Source organism: Plecotus auritus, assembly GCF_963455305.1.
Source record: "Plecotus auritus genome assembly, chromosome: 3".
NCBI lineage: Eukaryota > Metazoa > Chordata > Mammalia > Chiroptera > Vespertilionidae > Plecotus > Plecotus auritus.
The window spans coordinates 227,955,274-227,974,181 of NC_137772.1; the positions used below are offsets into that span (position 1 = coordinate 227,955,274).

The window sequence follows — 18,908 nt, forward strand, 5'->3', positions numbered from 1 at the left end:
GCGGCGTCGCCAATCAGAAGCGTCCTGAGCGGAGTCACGCTGGCCAATTGTTGTGAGCGGAGGGTCACGCTGGCCAATCTCGTGGGCGGGTGTGTTGAAGGGACGACGGGCTTCGCCGGGAACCGGAGCGGAGCAGCCGCGCGGTCGCCAGCGGCGGCGCCTCACTGAGGCTTCGGCGAGGAAGAGCCCTCGTGTGCGTGTGGCGGGTCCCGAGCGTGCTCACACCTGGGGAGGCTGAGAGGGCGTGGCGCGTGGAGGTGCCGAATAAACGCCGGATGTGATGAAACATTGTGACCCTTGGGACAAGTTTAATGACGCCACGAACCTTAGATCCCTAACCACCGCCGAGACCTTGTCGGGTGGAGCGCACCTCTGAGAGAAGCTCTTGTCCTGCTTGAAACCAGGGTCCCCATGCCCCACCCACTGCCCCGCTTGTCTCCAGACCTAGAACCAGTTACAAGATCTAACCCAGGAGGGAAAGGCTTGGCAGCGGAGCAGACACTGGAGCTGCGTCACGTCCCCTTGGCCTCCTGGGCCTCCGCTGCTGCCCGGGCAACCACAAGGCCTTGACCCCCAGGGGCCTGTGACAGGCCTGTTGGAGGTGGCGTTTTTCGGGGGTTAAATAGATGGGCAGCTGGCGAGTGGTTTGATTTGAATAACCAGAGAGAAATCAAGAATCAGTGACCAGAAGATGAATGTCAGTTGCTGCAGCGGGAAATCACAACCTCGCTCTGTTTAAGTCTGAGCCAGACCTGAAACCTGCAGCTCACCGGCTGAAAGGGAGGCCTGGTTCCTTCCGGGAAGGACCTTACCATCCTATCTAATAAAGATGTAATATGCAAATGGTCGTTACACCATGAAGGGTAACGACCGACCTGGAACTACCAGATCCCGGATCAGCAGGAGGATGGGGCAGCCAGCTATGAGCTGGGGCAGGGCGAGGAGAGCTACTGGAGGGCGCAGCGAGCTACTGGCGCTCGGATTGGTGCGCAGGGCTACTAGTGTTACCATAAGTATATACAAAAACGTTCTTCGATCCTTCCCCAAAGGGACCAAGAGCCTCTTAACAAAGAAACTGATTTACTTTGGAAAAGGGACCCTCCAGACCTTTCTGGGCTGTTAGATACAGGATCTGCGCTGATACTGTGCAGGACACGTGAAGCATCTGAGCCCCTGGATAGAAGAGGGGTTCTGGGAGTCAGGAGATGAACCTAAGCCCTAGGGTTATTTTTCTGGCCCCAGTGCACACTTGGGGTGGTGGTACCTCGCTGTGGGCAGAGCCTGTACGTGGGTTCCTGGCCTGTAGGGTAAGCATTATGGTAACAAGAGCAAAGGGGAACACCGGGAACTCCTCAGCACACTCACCTGCTCCAGGATGGTAAATCAGAAACAAAGCTGCCCTGTGGGATTGCAGAGGTTGTGGCACTCTCAAAGACAAAGTGGTAGTCCCTAGTTCCTCCCGTCCGGTTCACCTGGATGGCCCTTGCAAACTCCAGAGGGCTTCCAGTAAATGATGTTGGCCTACCACACAGCAGCGGTGTCGGACGAAGTGTCTTTAATGGGACCGATTAACATATCTCTGGCTTTGATCAGGCACTTACTGGTGTGGTGAGTAGTCTTTTCAGTTTCTAGTAAAGAGTAAGTTTCCATCCGAAACTGGTTTGGCTCAGTGGATAGAGCGTCGGCCTGCGGACTGAAGGGTCCCAGGTTCGATTCCAGTCAAGGGCATGTACCGTGGTTGTGGGCACATCCCCAGTGGGAGGTGTGCAGGAGGCAGCTGATCGATGTTTCTCTCTCATTGATGTTTCTAGCTCTCTATCCCTCTCCCTTCCTCTCTGTAAAAAATCAATAAAATATATTTTTAAAAAAAGAGTAAGTTTCCAAAAGCAGGTCACATTTATAAGAGAAGGTTAGCCAAACATCCATCGTCTTGCTTCATGACAGTTTTAACTCTGTCACAGTATAACCGGCTGAGACCTCGATCATCCAGGCATCCCACATAACGTCGATGACATGTTCATTGGACACGGTGCAGGAAGAAGGGACAAGTGCTCTATCCTTGGTAAGAAAATGCATGCCAGAGAATGAGAACTAAGTCCTCAGAAGTTCTGGAGCCCATCAGCAGTGAGGTTTTAAGGGGTGCAGTGTTAGAGGGCAAACCAGGGCATCGCAAGGTAAGGATGTTACTGTGTCTTGCATGAAGACGGCGTGGCACCTGATGCAGCTCTGGATTTTGGAGTCAGCACGTACCACACTTGGGAATACTGTTGTGACCCATTTATTGGGTGACTAGGAAGGGCCCAGAGCAAAGGGAGGCCCTGTTGAAGGTCCTGATTAGAGGATGGGTTCCCCTGCCACTTAGAACCAAGGGATGACAGTTGGGCTTATTTGTGGTAGATAGGGACCCTGTACGACAGCTTTGGCGGGATCCAACAGAATTGCAGTGCACACTCCTAGGGATCTGAAGCAAGGCCACACCTGGTGCAGTGGAGAACTACTCACCGATTGAAACCAACTTCTGCAACACAACTGGGTTCAAGCATAGACTGAGTGCCTGATTATGGGACATCAAATGGCCACGTGATTGACGCCTGCCTGTCGAGCTAGATACTGACTGATCACCCAGCCAATAGGCTAGGCAGGCTCAGAAGCAACTCAATGCACAATGCAAAACAGTTGGACCCAGGCTTGTCCAGAGGGCAGCAGTCTTTTACAGGAAGGACAATTCATGTCTGATTCACAAATGGGTTAGCTTGCTGTGTAGATATGAGCTGAAAACAAACCACTGCTGCCCTGAAGTCCCATTCAGGGTGGGGTGGCTCTAAAAGACAGTAATGAGGGGAAGTCCTCCCGGGCAGAGCTTCAAGCAGACACTTGGATGTCCACTTTGTAGGGAGGAAGCGGAGTGGACAGAGTAGTGGTGGGCTTCTGGGTCCTGACAGATGTCTTGCTGGTCAGGGAACTAGAAAGAGCAAGAGGGACTATTGGAGACAAGGAGGGCTGGAGAAGAAGATGGACCTATGGGAGTGGTCGTAAGTGGATGCATTCTTGGTGCCTCATGTTATACCCACTGCAGAGGGGTCACTCAACAACAAAGTGGATGGGCAGATGTCCAAGCTTCTGCCTTTGGCTCCCCCATGCTTGTGCAATGGGCCCGTGAATGGAGTTGCCAAGGTGGCAGAGGTGCTGGGTATGCCCACCAAAATGGGCTCTCTCTTATCAAGGTTCATCTAATCATTCCTGCTGCTGGATTTCTGACCTGTTAGCAGCCAGACACAGTGCTGAGCTCCTGATATGGCACCATCCTTAGATGACTCGCTGACCAGTGATTCCACCCAGGAATCAACACCTCTGGTGTGGGTTAGCCTTTCCTCTCACAGTGTCTCAGAGTGGCCTCACATTGCAGGAGCTTAGAGTGCACGCGATTCACCAGCATGGGATTGTGTATAACGTCACCTCGGGCCCAGAAACTCATTTTACAGGGAAAGTTATACAGTGCGTGGATTGCCACAGGATCCCGTGCTTCTCCAACTTGCTGTGTTGTCTCCAAGCAGCCAGTCTCATAGGTAGATGGAAGGATCTCTTAAAGACTTAGCTAAGGCCCTAGCCAGTTTGGGTCAGTGGATAGAGCATCGATCGGCCTGCGGACTGAAGGGTCCAGGGTTTGATTCTGGTCAAGGGCACATGCCTGGGTTATGGGCTCAATCCCCAGTGGGGGGTGTGCAGAAGGCAGCCAATCAATGATTCTCTCTCATCATTGATGCTTCTATCTCTCTCCCACTCCCTTCATCTCTAAAATCAATAAAAACATATTTTAAAAAAAGACTTAGCTAAAGAGCCAGTTCTTGGACAGTGTCCTGAGGAGCTGGGGTATGTACACTTGCATCAAAGCCCAGTGTATGGATCTGTGCCCCCAGTAGATATAATATGTGAACCCAGAAAGAAAGGTATGTCCAAGTAGTAGGGGTTGGGATGAGCTATCTCTCACCATCATTTTTGATGGTCCACTTATAGAATTTGTATGTTCTGTCTCTGCAGGAGTGAGTGCTGCTGGATTACAGCCCCTGGGTCCCAGGTATGGAGCACTTGCACAGGGCACCTCTCCTGGTTCCAGGGAAGGACACCAACACTGAACCTTGAGTCCTTGAAATCCACCAGGTCACTGAGCTCCTCGTGCTGGTGCACCAGCAGGCAAAGGAGAGGTTATTGTTCCTGATTATTTTGGGGAGATAGGGTTGCTGCTGCTCAGTGGGCCATGGGGAGTTGGTTTGGCACTGGCACGATGCACCTGAGTCTGCCTGGTTGCTTCCACACCAAGTGGTAACAGTGATGCAGTAAGGGCCAATCCAGGATAACCCCCTCCTCTCAAAACCCTTAATCCCTTCTGAAAAGACCCTTTTCCCAAATAAGGTGACATTTACAGGTTCCAGGGATTAGGACATGGGTATCTTTTGGGGGATCATTTTTTTCAACCACCACCATCACGAATTCTTTCCCTCACAGCTTTCAGCTCGTCACCCCATTTTTTCCTTGAATATTGCAGTTGAAAAGTTCTGAATCCAGCCTAATTTTTCTCCTTGAACGTGATTTGGTTTTTCTGCCTGAATACTTGAAGTATGGTGTATTCAAGGGGGCATGATTTATTTATTCATTTAAATGATGATAAACCCTTACATATTAACATAAATTGTATCTTATAAAAGTAATGTTTATAAAATAAAAATTTCATGAGAAGAGTGGCCTTGTTTTACATTTTTTAAAGTTTTGTTAATATATGGCTTAGTTGAAGATAGCAGGTTCCCCATAATTGTCTCTGAGGTCAATCCCTTACAATATGTTGTTGTTGGTTCAAATATATGAAGAAAATCCAGCCTAACATGGATTTACAGTTGGAAACTTTTCCAAAGTTTTTTCAGATAACTGTGCATCTTTGTTGATACTACACACCAAGACCGGACAAAAAGGAGTTACTTGGGTAAATTGCAATTTGGAATTTGAAACCATATCAATGAACCATTTTGTCCTGTTACATTAAAATCCATTGCATGCTGAATGAGTTGTTCACTCATACATAATTTTGAAACGTCCTCCTGGGTCATTTGGAAAATATTGGTTCATGGAGTTATGTAGATCTCCCAAATTTTGACGAATTTTATTATATAATGTCACTTGTTAATATACCACCACTCTCATCGGAAAAATAAATATTGAGAAACTTTAAGCTCATAGTGATGACACAGATTTTCCAAAATTCTAGTTTTTGTTTCAAAACTAAAATTGTATCATTGGCAACAAATACTATTGTTTTCCTTGAAGTGCCACATTCACTTTTTATTTATTTATTTATTTATTTATTTATTTTTTAAAAATATATTTTATTGATTTTTTTACAGAGAGGAAAGGAGAGGGATAGAGAGTTAGAAACATCGATGAGAGAGAAACATGGATTCAGCTGCCTCTTGCACACTCCCTACTGGGGATGTGCCCGCAACCAAGGTACATGCCCCCGACCGGAATCGAACGTGGGACCCTTGAGTCTGCAGGCCGACGCTCTATCCACTGAGCCAAACCGGTTAGGGCCACTTTTTATTTTTGAGGAAGTTTCTGTCAAATAGCCGAGTCAGAATAACGGTGTTTGTCAACTTTCTTTCAAGTGAAAATAGTGTTTCATGAAAAAGTGGCGAGTTCAGCTGCCGGTTTCGACAACTGTGTAATCAGTTGTGATAGCCATTGTACTTCCGTACGCGGTGCTTTACATCATCACCCTGAATATTAAGAATTACCTGTCAAGATTTAATAATTTTTATGGTTTCATCAGGAAATTCTTAAGTGAAAGTGCTTTCTCCCCCCCCCCCCCCCCACGAGCATGTGGCAGGGAAAGAATCTGATGGTTACTAATAGGAGGAGCCAGCTGTTTTCCCCACCATTGCTTTTGCTCCATCGACACAAACGACAGCACAGTAGCTGTCGTTTATTACAAAATAATTTTGACCTTGCTGATGTTGGGAGACTCCAGGAATCTGCAGTCCATATTCTGAGAACCACTGCTATAGTATATCACAGGGATCATAAGATACGTGTATTTTCAATTTTACTAAATGTTACTAAATTTCTCTTCAAACTGGTTATTCTGAATTATATCCTGTAGCAATTAGGACAATATTTGGCCATTGAATACCTGAATTTTATGTAAAAGGGACATTTTAGTGATGTGGTATGTGGTTGGACACACAGAATACACTAAGTGTGGTCCTTGGAATTGCTCAGTGCACAAGTTTACAATTGGATGCAGTTTACATGGGCATGCTTATTTATCTTTCATACCAGTTTAGAGAAAGCCAGTCCTGGGCTTAAATGCTGGCCATATTACATGAATCTTAAGGATCTAGGTTCCCTTTGTCTTGTTCTGCCCTTATGCCTCTCATTCCCAAGATGACTTTTTCATCAAGTGCTTCCAATTTGCAGCCAGCAGGGGTAAGGGGTGAGCTGAATACAAAGATTAGGAACTCTCCCTGGTCAGGCCGACCACTATCACTACCAATTCCGTGCATCTTTGGGAGGGACTGGGGGAACTTGAGAAGCCATCCTCACCAAACACTCCTCAGTCTGATATTTCCTGGAATGCTTTGCTGGGGTGTCCCCTTGACAGTTACCACAGTAAACAGAAAATCCTCTGGAATTCATATGTAAGAGAGCTAATTAATATGAAGGCTCCAGTCCAAGGCCTGTTTGGGACTATGACACTAGCCAGTGAGAAGATTTGTGTGAAAATGCCAATTTTGTTCTGTATTTGATTATTATTTCAACTCCAATTCATTGTCCCACCCTTTATTTGAGAGAGAGAGACAGAGAGAGCGAAACAGTGATGTGAGATAGAAATATTGATTGGTTGCCTCCCACACATGCCCCGACCAGGCCAGATTGAACCTGCAACCCAGGTATGTGCCCTTGACCGAGAATGGAACCTGAAACCCTTCAGTGCATGGCCTAACACTTCAGCCACCGAGCCACACCAGCCAGGGCTGCCTAACCTGCCTTTATCAACCGTCTTCCTAGCCATGATCTACCCTCCCCTCACTCCAATGCCAGATGACCCTGACCAAACCTAACTCTTGAGCTCAATTTCAGATTTTGCTCTTCTCACACAGCTTGAACCCTAAAGTTAGTCACATAGTTGGAGCTCAAGAAAATTTTCCCAATTAAATGAGCACAGCTTCCGGGTAGAACTTCACCCCGTGCCCATCAGTACCTCTCTCCACCTGCATGGTCTGCACTAGATACTGGAAGGTCAGTGTTAGCCCCAAATCAGCATCCCCTTTGTGGTCCACCCTGAATCCAGCCCGGATCAGCATCCTCCGCAGAGGTTTCTTTTCTTCCCCAGCCAGATCAGCACCCAAGGCTGGACAGCTCCTCCAACCAGATCAGCACCCAAGGGCGGACAGCTCCTCACGCCAGATCAGCATCCAAGGGCGGACAGCTCCCCCAGGCCCGAAAAGTCCAGCCTCTTTCGACGCGCTGCCCAGCTTGGGACCCCCAACTCTTCTGTTCTGGTTCCTTGAGACGTCGATGCAGCTGCTGGGGTGCACCCACGCCACGAGCCCCTCCCCCAAACCCCAGTGAACCCGACAGAGGTCTGCGAACCGGGCCGCCGCCTTCCCCGACTTCCCCGCCGCAGGATCCTCGCTGCGGGCGGTCCCTCTCGCCTGTCCCCAACCGCAGACCCTCCTGTACCGGAACCCGATCCCCCGTCTCCGCCAATCCGCTTCTCACCTGCCCCGCCCCCCCCAAAAACAAACCACGCACTCCATCCTTCCCCAACCAGAGCCTCTCGTCAAACCATCGCCTCTCCTCCAACCAGCTCGCCCCGGCCCGCGGCCCCTCCCCGCCCCTCCCCGCGCCTCCTCCCGCGCCTCCGCCTCTCCCCTCCCCCTGCGCCGCTCGCTCGCTCCGCCGCGGTGTCCTGCGGGGTGTCGAGGTGTGTCGCGGGCGGGGTGTCGCAGGGCGTGTCACGAGGTGAGGGGGGAGCCGGGGACCAGGGGGCCACGCGGGGCGCCTCCCTCCCCCGCAGGCCTCTCCCGGGAGAAGATGGCGGACCGCGCGGAGATGTTTTCTCTCTCCACCTTCCACTCGCTGTCGCCGCCCGGCTGCAGGTACCCGGCCTGGGGGCCCTCCCCTCCCTTCCCCGCGGCCCTCCCGGCCCCCTCCCGATTCCGCCACCGCCCGCCGCCCTCCCCCCTCCCCTATCCCCACCGCCTGCGGGAACCCCAGCCCAGGGCCCCCGCCGGTCCAAGGCCTGCACTCCTGACCTCGCCGCCCTCTGTGCGGGGTCTCCCCGTTTCTGTCCTTCCCTCCTTCACCCCCTCCGGCCCCAGTGACCACCCTCCGCTCTATGTCTCCCCAACTCCCCTTTGCTTAGCACCCCCCCCCCCCCCCGCCATTTCCCTCCGGGATCCGTGCCGCACCAGCCCTGCGGGCTCGCTCCCAGGGTGGAGGGTGTAGGCCCTGGCGCAGCCTCCGGGGGCGGCCTGGCCAGGCGGGAGCCACCCTCCGCGCGGAGTGTCCTTTTGGCCTTGCTGGGCCTCTCCTCGGTGGAGGCCAGGCCTGGCCTGCGCGGCTGGGGGAACGGGAGCTGAAATCAAACCTGGCCCAGGGGGAAGAGACCACGGTGGGGAGAGGGCCTTCCCCGGGCAGGAGAGGAGAGACAAAGTGGCCAGACGGGCTCCTTGAACAGGCGCGACCCCTCCCTCTGCTTCTGCGGCTGCAGCCTCAGCCTCAGCCTCAGCTCCCCTCCCCCCTCTGCTCAGCCTGCCTCCCCAGACGCTCCGGCTGCCATCCAGAGGGGCCTGGGCTGAGCCCACTGAGGAGGAATGAGAGGAGGGCGGAGGGACCAGGGGCCCCTCTGGGCTGGTTGTGGCTCAGATGCTGCGGCGGGGGGGGGGGGTGGGGGTGGGGATCCCCTGCAGAACAGAGATTGGGTTTCACAACGACAGCAGGACGTGGATCTGGGAGTTGGGGGCTGTGGAGACCCTGCGGTCTAGGAGCTGGGTTTCCCATGTCCCCTCCTGGGACCGGCTCCCAGGCACGGCACCCAGGGCTGCCAGCTCTCCCGGGAGCCCTGTCCTTGCTCTCTGACCGAGTCTCCTCTCCAGGCCTCCTCAGGACATAAGCCTGGAAGAATTTGATGATGAAGACCTGTCTGAGATTACTGATGACTGTGGCCTGGGCCTCAGCTATGACTCGGACCACTGCGAGAAGGTAGGGAGGGATGGGAGCATACACCCTCTCAAGGGGAGCCTCACGTAGGCCCCGCTTAGGGTTCACTTGGGGTTTCAGGGTAGGTCTGCACTCAGCCTTGAAGCCAGAGACCCTCTGGTGGCCTCCTTCCCCTGGGCCTCTTGGCGTGGGCACTTCCTGGAAGGCACATCTCTTTCTCTAACAGACTGTAGGCCCTGCCCCAGGGTCCTCCCCAGGGGTCCTCCCATGCCCCCACCCATGGACCAGCTTGGGGAACAGAGATGTGCCCATGCTTCAGGTGCCCTCTGTGCTCAGAGGGCTTCCCAGAAAGATGTACCCCTTCCAGCTCACCTTGTCTCCTTCCCAGCCCCGTCCCCACCTGCATCTCTCTGCCTGATGCCTCCACCTGAAACTTCCTCTCCTATCGCCTTCCTTTCTTTCTCCTCCTCCTGTCTCTCCACGTTCTGTTTTCATTCATTCAAGACCAGTCTGAGCAACTGCCATGTGGCAGCTGCCAGGCGCCTCCAGGTGCTTGAGAGAACAGAACCGGTGTGGCCCGTGCCCACAGGAGTTACAACCTCGTAGGGGAGAAAGACATGTCAGAGCCATGGCTCCTGAGGGTCAGGGGACAGGTTCCACTTGAGGACACAGTGAGGGGGAAGAGAACCCCATGGAGACTTTCCAGTGGCCACGGTCCAGGAGCATGCCTAAGGGAGGGAGGGCAGGAGCTGGGCTGATGAGGAGGTGGGAGGGAATGGAAGAGAGAGCTGGCCCAGGGATGAACTGTTGGAGGCCCTGAGGTTGGTGCAAGCTTGGTGGATCCTGGTGCCAGCTATCTCTTCCTTCCTGCATTTGTCCGATATTTACTGAGCCTCAGCTGTGGGTAGGTCCTGTTCTGGGGTGTGGGGTACACCAGTGCTCAGTATGGACATTCTGCCATGGTGGGGCCTGCTGCTTGGTGGGGGAAACAGGCCAAATGTTGTCTAGTAATTGTGCATCGTAGTCAAATTGCTCTGCGGGAAAGAGTGGTGGTGTTGAAGGTGATGGGGTTGGGGAGTGAGACGAGTCTGGCAGCTGGGTTGGGGCCACTCTGAGGATCTCTGTCAACCCAGGCTTCGGCATTTGGGCTCTGACCAAGAACCAGAGCGATCCTTTTGTATCTCAAGCAGATTTTAAAAAACCACACAAAACTGCTCTGTTGGCGAGCAGAGACCTGGAGGTTTCTCTTCCTTGTCTTATAGCTTTCTGCCTTCTCCTTTTCTTCGTCTTCTTCTTTTTTTTTTTTTTTTAAATATATTTTATTGATATTTCACAGAGAGGAAGGGAGAGGGATAGAGAGCTAGAAACATCAATGAGAGAGAAACATCGATCAGCTGCCTCCTGCACACCTCCCAGTGGGGATGTGCCCGCAACCAAGGTACATGCCCTTGACCGGAATCGAACCCGGGACCTTTCAGTCCGCAGGCCGACGCTCTATCCACTGAGCCAAACCGGTTTTGGCTCTTCTTTTTTTAAAAAAATATATTTTTATTGATTTCAGAGAGGAAGGGCGAGGGAGAGATAGAAACATCAATGACGAGAATCACTGATGGGCTGCCTCCCGCACGCCCCCTACTGGGGATCGAGTCCACAACCCTGGGCATGTGCCCTGACTTCGAATCGAACTGTGACCTCCTGGTTCATAGGTTGATGCTCCATCACTGAGCCACACCGGCTAGGGCCTGCCTTCCCCTTTTCTGACACCTGGGACCCCAAGCCACTGTCCCACACTCACCCAGCTCTGTCCTGTCCCTCCTTCCTGCAGGACAGCCTCTCCCTGGGGCGCTCGGAGCAGCCGCACCCCATCTGCTCCTTCCAGGATGACTTCCAGGAGTTTGAGATGATTGATGACAATGAAGAGGAGGAGGAGGAGGAGGAGGAGGAAGAGGAGGAGGAAGAAGAGGAGAAAGAAGGAGAGGACAAGGAGCGGGGAAGACCTGGCTCAGAAGCCAGTACTCTGGGGCCGCTGATCCCCTCGCCCTCCCTGGAGGAGCCCCACAAGCACAGGCCCACCACACTGCACCTGACTCCTCTGGGAGCCCAGGTGAGTGCCCAGGCCCACCACCATCCGGGACTCTGCTGCCCATGGCAGCCTGTTGCTCCCCGCCGCGCCCCCGCGCCCCCCCCCACCCCCCCCCCCGCTCCAGCTGGAGCCCCTCCTGAGAGCCTCTTCTGTCCCCGCTGCAGGACTCCCTGAACAACAACGGGGGCTTTGCCCCAGTGCCCCCAACCTCCTGGCAGGAGACAGTGCTGTGCTCACCCCCCCAGGAGCCACTCCAAGGTGAGCAGGACTGTGGAAGCCCAGGAGGCAGGGAGGGAGGAGCAGAGGCCGGTGGGCCTGCTGACCGAGGCCCCCTCCCCGCCCCGCAGAGCCGCCTGCCCCCCGCCCGCCCACCGACGCCCGTCCCCGGGCACAGTCACCTGTGGGCCCAGGTTGTGACTGCGAAGGGAACCGGCCCCCGGGCCCCCCAGCGCCCAATGAGGCCTCGCCCTCCTCGGACCCGGGCATCGAGGTTGACCTGGGCAGCGGCACCAGCGGAGAGCGTGGCCGGCGCGGCAGCCAGGAGCTGTCCTCGCCCGGCTCCGACTCGGAGGCGGCGGGCGCCGCGCACCTGGGGCGCATGATCTCGTCCATCTCGGAGACCGAGCTGGAGCTGAGCAGCAGCAGCGGTCGCTCCTCGCACCTCACCAACTCCATCGAGGAGGCGTCCTCGCCTGCCTCGGAGCCAGAGCCCGAGCCCGAGCCCTTGCCCGCGCCCCCGCGCCGCCCCGCCTTCCTGCCCGTGGGCCCCGAGGACACCAACAGCGAGTACGAGTCAGGCTCCGAGTCCGAGCCGGACCTCAGCGAGGACGCCGACTCGCCCTGGCTGCTCAGCAACCTCGTGAGCCGCATGATCTCCGAGGGCTCCTCGCCCATCCTCTGCCCCGGCCAGTGCCTGTCCCCCGCGCCGCGTCCTCCCGGGGAGCCCGGGTCGCCGGCCGGTGGGGCCCCGGAGGCTGCGGGCCCGGGCGGCGTGGAGCTGGTGGACATGGAGACGCTGTGTGGGCCGCCTCCCCCTGCGCCCCCCGCGCCCCGGGCCGGCACCGCGCAGCCCGGGCCCTGCCTCTTCCTTAGTAACCCCACGCGCGACACCATCACGCCGCTGTGGGCGGCCCCAGGCCGAACCGCCCGGCCGGGCCGTGCCTGCTCCTCTGCCTGCTCAGAGGAGGACGAGGACGAAGAGGAGGAGGAGGAGGCCGAGGACCAGCCGGGGCCTCCAGGGGGTAGGGGCGCGGGCCCCGAGGCCCCGCTGGACGCCTCGCTGGTGTACGACGCCGTCAAGTACACGCTGGTGGTGGATGAGCACACGCAGCTGGAGCTGGTGAGCCTGCGCCGCTGCGGCCTGGGCAGCGGGGAGGACAGCAGCGAGGCCAGCGAGGACGAGGCGGCCGCCCTGCTGGACGAGGGGCAGGGCCCCGAGGGCGCTTCCCCTGACAGCCCCGACCTCACCTTCTCCAAAAAGTTCCTCAACGTCTTTGTCAACAGCACGTCGCGGTCCTCCAGTGAGTGGGAGGTGGGAGGGAGGTGGCCCCAAGTCCCCAGAGTGCCTAGGGCCTGAGAATTCTCTTTGGGTGGTCGAACTGAGTCTGAGGAGCAACTGAGGTGGGTGTAGGGACCGAGGCTGGGAAGGCTGAGGGGTCTGACAGGGATGTCCAGCAGGGGTGGGGGCCTGGAAGCCCAGGAAAAGGCCTTGGGTTTCCCCCCGACCCCTGATAGGCTGGGGAGGAGTGGGCGGGCTCTGCCTCCCTCCCTGACTCAGGGCCAAGCATCTGGGAGGGGAGCCTGGCCACGCCTGGAAGTACTTGCCCCCCCCCCCCCCCCCCCCCGCCTTTCTGAGCAGCTGTCTCCCGTCTCTGTTCCTCAGGCACCGAATCCTTTGGCCTTTTTTCCTGTTTGGTGAACGGGGAGGAGAGAGAGCAAACCCATCGGGCTGTCTTCAGGTACGGCCTCTGTCTCGTCATCCGTCGACAGACGTGATGGGACATTGGTGGACACAGGCCCACGGTCTGCCTCCCCCTCCCCCTGACCCCACCTGCCCTCTGCTGGCAGGTTCATCCCTCGCCACCCCGATGAGCTGGAGCTGGACGTGGATGACCCGGTGCTGGTGGAGGCCGAGGAGGATGACTTCTGGTTCCGCGGCTTCAACATGCGTACGGGGGAGCGCGGGGTCTTCCCTGCCTTCTATGCCCACGCGGTGCCCGGCCCTGCCAAGGACATGCTGGGTGAGGCCCACCTCCAAGGAGCATCTTGTCCCCTCAGACCCCCAACTCCCCTGACTTGGGCCTCTTGTGACCCCCCCCCCCAGGGAGCAAGCGGAGCCCCTGCTGGGTGGAGCGCTTCGATGTGCAGTTCCTGGGCTCCGTGGAGGTGCCCTGCCACCAGGGCAACGGCATCCTGTGTGCAGCCATGCAGAAGGTCAGTGTGAGGTGGGGTCCCCCAGCCCCCGGAGGGACCAGACCTCTACGGAGGGTTAGAGGGCCCTCAGGGGGCAGCTCCCACCCAGCTCACAGCTGTCCCTCATCACCTGGTGTCTCTGGGCAGGTTCTGTGGGGCCTCCACCTTCCTGTAGCCCATCCTGAAATCCAGACCAGCTCTCACTGAGCCTTCCTGAGGGTCATTTGCTAACTCGTCATGGACTCAGAGGGCGGTTGGTGACCAGCAACTCACCTGCTGGTCCTGTGGTTGAGCAGGACAGCCCTATCCCTGACCCCCAGTCCAGGCCACGGGGACAGGCAGGGCGGGCTGGGCAGGGGGAGGGCGTGGTCCTGGCTGCAGGGTGGGGAGGAAGCCCGGGGAGGCTGAGTACAGAGGTGACTGGCGGTGCTGAGACTGAGGAACGGCCAGGACCCTGGCCCACGTGCTCCAGAATCAGCCTGAGAACATGCAACCCAAACTAAGATGTTCCAGTGATGAGAGGCCCCTGAGACCCCCTTCTCCTCCGGCTTCCCCAGATCGCCACTGCCCGGAAACTGACTGTCCACCTGCGTCCCCCTGCCTCCTGTGACCTCGAGATTTCTCTTCGCGGGGTCAAGCTGAGTCTGAGCGGTGGACCTGAGGTGGGGTGCGGGGGCTGAGGCACAGGGAGGCGGGCGGGTCTGACAGGGATGTCCAGCCAGGGTGGCAGGAGAGGCTCTGGACGACGCCCATCTCACTGGCCTCTGCCCTCGGCTCCAGTTCCAGCACTGCAGCCACTTCTTCCAGATGAAGAACATCTCCTTCTGCGGCTGCCACCCTCGCAACAGCTGGTGAGAGCCTCGGCCCTCCCCTCGGTCCCCCAACCCCGAGGGCTGCCCCTGGGTCCAGGAGACACAGGTCAGACAGGCTCCCATCTGGTCTGGGGTGCAGACAGACAGGCACACAGATAAGGCACACAGATGGAAGCCTCGTGGGGCATGGGGGACGTCTGTGTGGGGCTCCCGTGAGCAGACCTGCAGAGAGGCGGTGGGGTCTGAGGTTCAGGAGGTGACTAAAGACCACTCTGCATGCTCAGAAGGCACATCTGACGGTGACGGGGGTCTTCCAGGGAGGCGGCTGAGCCCAGGTGCAGGCAAGGCTGTGGGATTCTCAGGGAGTAGCTGGGTGAGGCTGGAGGGACACAGCGGTTCCTGTGCCCTTCTGACCACGACAAGGAGCTTGTTCTTGATCCCACTGGCCATGGGGCGACAGGGTGACACGGTTGGGTTGACAAGCTGGCTCTGGCTGCTGTGCAGAGTGGCTGGACCCAGGTGTGGGCCAGGTAGCTGCTGAGGTCATCCAGGTGCTGTGTCCAGGGGGCATTGGGGAGATGGAACCGGCAGGACCCGGGTCGGTGGGAGGTAGTCGCAGACGTGCCATCTGGTGAAGGGCTGATAGTAACCACTTGCCAGGTCAAGGGCTGGCAGCCTGGAGGCACCACGCTCATCTGCAGATGGAGGGAGGCGGAGGCGGCCAGGGTCACGTGTGGGAGAGACCTGAGGGAAGGTGGACGACTGCGGCCATGAGGGGACGAGACAGCCAGGCAGAGCGAGAAGTGACAGGCGTGAAAGGAGAGGGACTGTGCCAGCATTGTCCCCAGCAGGGGTGGGGGTGCAGGCTTCCTGTGCAGCCCGACTGCTGCCCACTGGGTCCCCGTGTCCTGGAGGAAGGACACGCTGCCAGGGCGGGGCTGGCAACAGGTGCTGAGGCCAACCCTCGGCAGGTCAGAGCCAGTCTGGCTGCCTCCACTGAGGACGGAGATGTGTGGTGGCACCCACCGTGTGGAGGCTGCTTTGAGGAGTGGAGACTGGACAGAGTGCCTGGGCTCGGACCAGACGTGCGGATGGGGGCCGAGGACAGCACCAACCACAGGGGAACAAGAACACCCTTATTTCTCAGCAGGAGAAACTGGCTGCCCAGCTGCGGCCTCCAGGCTAGAGAGAGACCAGGTGCAAGCCCTTGAGAAAAGGGTGGTCAGACCAGTGGTTCCAGATCCAGATGTGGAGGCAGAGGGGGCGGGGAGACTCCCAGAGCTGAGGGCGCAGTTAGGAAGTCATGTTCGCCGACTGGTTAACTCGCTTCATGGTGAGGTTGGTGGCAGAGCAGGCCTGTGCGGGCCGTGGTGTTTGGATGAGGCCTTGGAGATAGATCACAGACTGTCACAGGCTGGCTGTGTGTCCTCGGCAAGTTTCCCACCCTCTCTGTGCCGTAGCTGCCTCACCTCATAGGGCTGCTGTGAGGATCCCGGGAGTGAATACTCTCAAGTGCTTAGGATGGTGCCGGTGCTTGGTAAGCAGCACTGGAGTGTTGGCGACTGTGAATGAGGTTTTGTTGTTGTTGTTAATCCTCACCTGAGGATATTTTTCCATTGACCGGAATTGAACTCGGGACCCTTTAGTCCGCAGGGCGACACTGTCCACTGAGCCGCACCGGCCAGGGCTGTATGCGATTTTGACCAGGGCCTTTGAGACGAGGCTGCCATGTGCTTGTGGACAACCAGCCGTGATGCTGCCACGGGTTCCCGTCTGGAGGAACCACAAACCCCAGTTCAATCGACATGGATCGATTGGCCACAGTGGGGGGTCTCGAGTCTCTGGCTGCGGGACGCTCTGCAGTGATTTTCACTGATGTCTTGGGTGAGAGGACAGGCAGAAATGCAGCCGGTCAGGCGGGGACGAGATGAATGACAGCCAGGTGCAAGGTTCTGCTCGAGGAAGAGGGTTTCGCCGAGGAGGGGGCTGCTGTCCGGCCTCACGTTAGAGCTCGGAGAGCAGCTGTGGGTGTGCAGGACCCCAGGCTCAGGGTGTCAGGTGTGATCCGGCTGAGATGCACTTCCGGAAGGCAGGGGCGAGGCCTCGCTGTGGTCTGTGGTCCAGGGCTGGCCTCGGTGGAGCCATAGCACGGGCTCCGAGAAGGAAGCAGCTGCTGGACACCCCTGACGGGGAGAAGTTAATACCATAACTCCCTGAGGTGCCTGCGCGGGGCTGGACCCCGAAGGTGCCTCTGCACCCTTCAGTCGTGTGACCCACACATTGCTCCTGTCCCCGCCCTCTGCCTGAGCCCTCAGGCCAGATCACTGGGGGCCGAGGCGACTGCCCGTTCTGACGGTCCCACGCTGCCCCCTCCGTAGCTATTTCGGCTTCATCACGAAACACCCTCTGCTAAGCCGCTTTGCCTGCCACGTCTTTGTCTCCCAGGAGTCGATGAGGCCTGTGGCCCAGAGTGTGGGGTGAGTGGGGCTGGAGGGATTAGGGTGGGACCAGCCGGGGGCCAGCCAGGTTCAGGAGTGCCACAGGGAGATGGGCCGGGAGGTGAGATTTGGGGACAGAGGAGTGGGGGTGCAGTTTGGGCAGACAGGGAGAGGGAAGGTCAGATGAGAAGCAACAGAGGTGGGTGGGAACTTTGAGCGGGAGCTGGGGGGATCCTGGGAGTGGGAAGGTGCAGGCACAGGGCCTGGGTGGAAGGACGGGTGGGAATGGGGGGTAAGGCCTGTAGTGACCAGGACGGCTGAAGAGTGACCCCTCGGGGACGGGCAGGCCCAGGCGGTGGGAGGGCTGCGGGCGGCCCTGATGGCGTGGCCGGCGCTGTCTCCCCAGCCGGGCCTTCCTGGAGTACTACCAGGAGCACCTGGAGTACGCCTGCCCCACAGAGGACATCTACCTGGAGTAGCCGCCCACACTCCGAGCCAGGTGCCACGTGGCGGGGTACCTCAGAGGCCGCCGGCTTTGGCAAGGACTGGATTGGGGGCATGTGGGACCTGCCGTCCAGGGAGTCTCGGGGGCTCTCCTTGCTCACTCCGCAGGGGCTGCAGAGGGAGAGCCGTGTCCCCCGCTTTCCCTCTGATCTTCTTTCTCTCTGTGTGCCTCCTTCATCTGTCTGTCTCTGCCCCCCGTGCCTGCAAACTCGGCCCTCTGCTCTTTACTCGGGGTCAGAGCTGGGAGGGGTGTGGAGGAAGGCGAGGCGCTAGGTGACTGGCATCAGGCTCCCACGAGTCCCTCCTGCCCCTCCCCAGTGATTTAAAAGGAATTTTAATTTTTATAGTGAATCTCCAGGGGTCACCCCTTCCCTGACCACAGGGACAAAGAGAGGGACCCCCACACCGCCCCACACGGAGCTCAGGGGGAAGCAGGGAGGGGGTCCCCAGAAGGGCCTTGGGGATACTAGTAGTTCTTGAGGCTCATCCCAAGCTCCAGACTTTGCTCAGAGAAGGGTGCTCTGCCCCGTCCCCCGCCACACCAGCGTCTGCTTTGCCGCTGCAAACTCCCCGCAGTCCAGCACCTCAATAAACTCTCTGCTTGGTGTGACCCTGTCTGTTTCTGGGGACACATAATGGGCCGGGGGCCCAGGTGCTGCCCATGGCAGTGGGCACCCAGACCCCTGGGTGACGGAATCAGGAGAAGCTTCACCCATCAGTGCTCTCCGAGATCATGCCAGGGGTCCCTGGGGTGCCACACTGGGCCCCTGGGGATTCTCTCGGATACACTCACTTGGCTGGAGAGACAGTGCTGGGCACCCGCACTGGAGTGCCGGGCTGAAGAGGGGGTGTGCGGGGAACCGCAGGGCTCAGCTCAGTGTGTGTGCGCGTCATGGTTGTGTGTGTGTGTGTGTCATGATGGTGCGCATCACGAGTGTGTGTGTGTGCATCATGAGAGTGTGCGCACGCTTGTGAGTGTGTGGGAGAGGGCAGCAGCCTGCTTAGACCTTAAAACGGGTGTTTAAAAACTGCACAGAGAATAGGAAGACACAAGTCGACCGTTTCTCACGGTGCCCTTCGGCTTCTGTAGAAAGGGCTTCCCTGGCCCCTCCCCCCTGAGACCACTCTCGGGCTGAGGTCAGCAGGCTCCTCCCCAGGGGGACATGTCCTCGAGGGGGGCAGGGGGGGCGCAGGAGGACCCAGGAAGCAGCACCCCTCCCTCCTCGCAGCCCGTCCTCTACCACAACACTCAGTATCCGGCCCCTGGCTGCCAGGGGTGTGTCTCATTCCCCGCCCTTCCCTTGCTGGGGTCGGGTGGGTATATAATGCTCTTCTGTACCAGTTATCATTCTACGGTCACAGCCGCACGAGAGGCTGAGTGTCCGGAGCCTGCCATCCCCAGGGAGCACCCAGTTCCTCGTTGGGTCTATAGCCCCTTCCTGCCGG

General features: G+C 57.6%; 1 protein-coding gene and 1 long non-coding RNA gene across 2 annotated transcripts; both read left to right on the forward strand.

Annotated features, from left to right (window-relative positions):
* Window positions 1–107: 107 nt before the first annotated feature.
* Window positions 108–4,738, forward strand: LOC308244628. The gene is made up of 3 exons (XR_013960153.1): window positions 108–1,608; window positions 1,962–2,062; window positions 4,039–4,738. It is a non-coding gene; the product is annotated as an uncharacterized lncRNA (long non-coding RNA).
* A 3,149-nt stretch (window positions 4,739–7,887) lies between these two features.
* On the forward strand, window positions 7,888–18,072 carry MAPK8IP2 (mitogen-activated protein kinase 8 interacting protein 2). Its single transcript, XM_080662765.1, has 12 exons — window positions 7,888–8,150; window positions 9,150–9,255; window positions 11,039–11,317; window positions 11,461–11,554; window positions 11,644–12,816; window positions 13,179–13,254; window positions 13,364–13,536; window positions 13,620–13,729; window positions 14,266–14,370; window positions 14,489–14,559; window positions 16,899–16,997; window positions 17,365–18,072. The coding sequence occupies exons 1-12, from the start codon at window positions 8,086–8,088 to the stop codon at window positions 17,435–17,437; spliced, it is 2,424 nt and encodes an 807-aa protein (XP_080518891.1). The 5' UTR covers window positions 7,888–8,085; the 3' UTR covers window positions 17,438–18,072.
* Window positions 18,073–18,908: the final 836 nt, after the last annotated feature.

What these genes read in the sequence shown, in the direction of transcription:
- MAPK8IP2 (XM_080662765.1), top strand. Translation starts at nt 8,086, where the DNA reads ATGGCGGACCGCGCGGAGATGTTTTCTCTCTCCACCTTCCACTCGCTG. An exon ending in ACCCATCGGGCTGTCTTCAG is followed by an intron (nt 13,255 to 13,363) that starts GTACGGCCTCTG and finishes CTCTGCTGGCAG; the next exon opens with GTTCATCCCTCGCCACCCCG. An exon ending in CCTGTGGCCCAGAGTGTGGG is followed by an intron (nt 16,998 to 17,364) that starts GTGAGTGGGGCT and finishes CTGTCTCCCCAG; the next exon opens with CCGGGCCTTCCTGGAGTACT.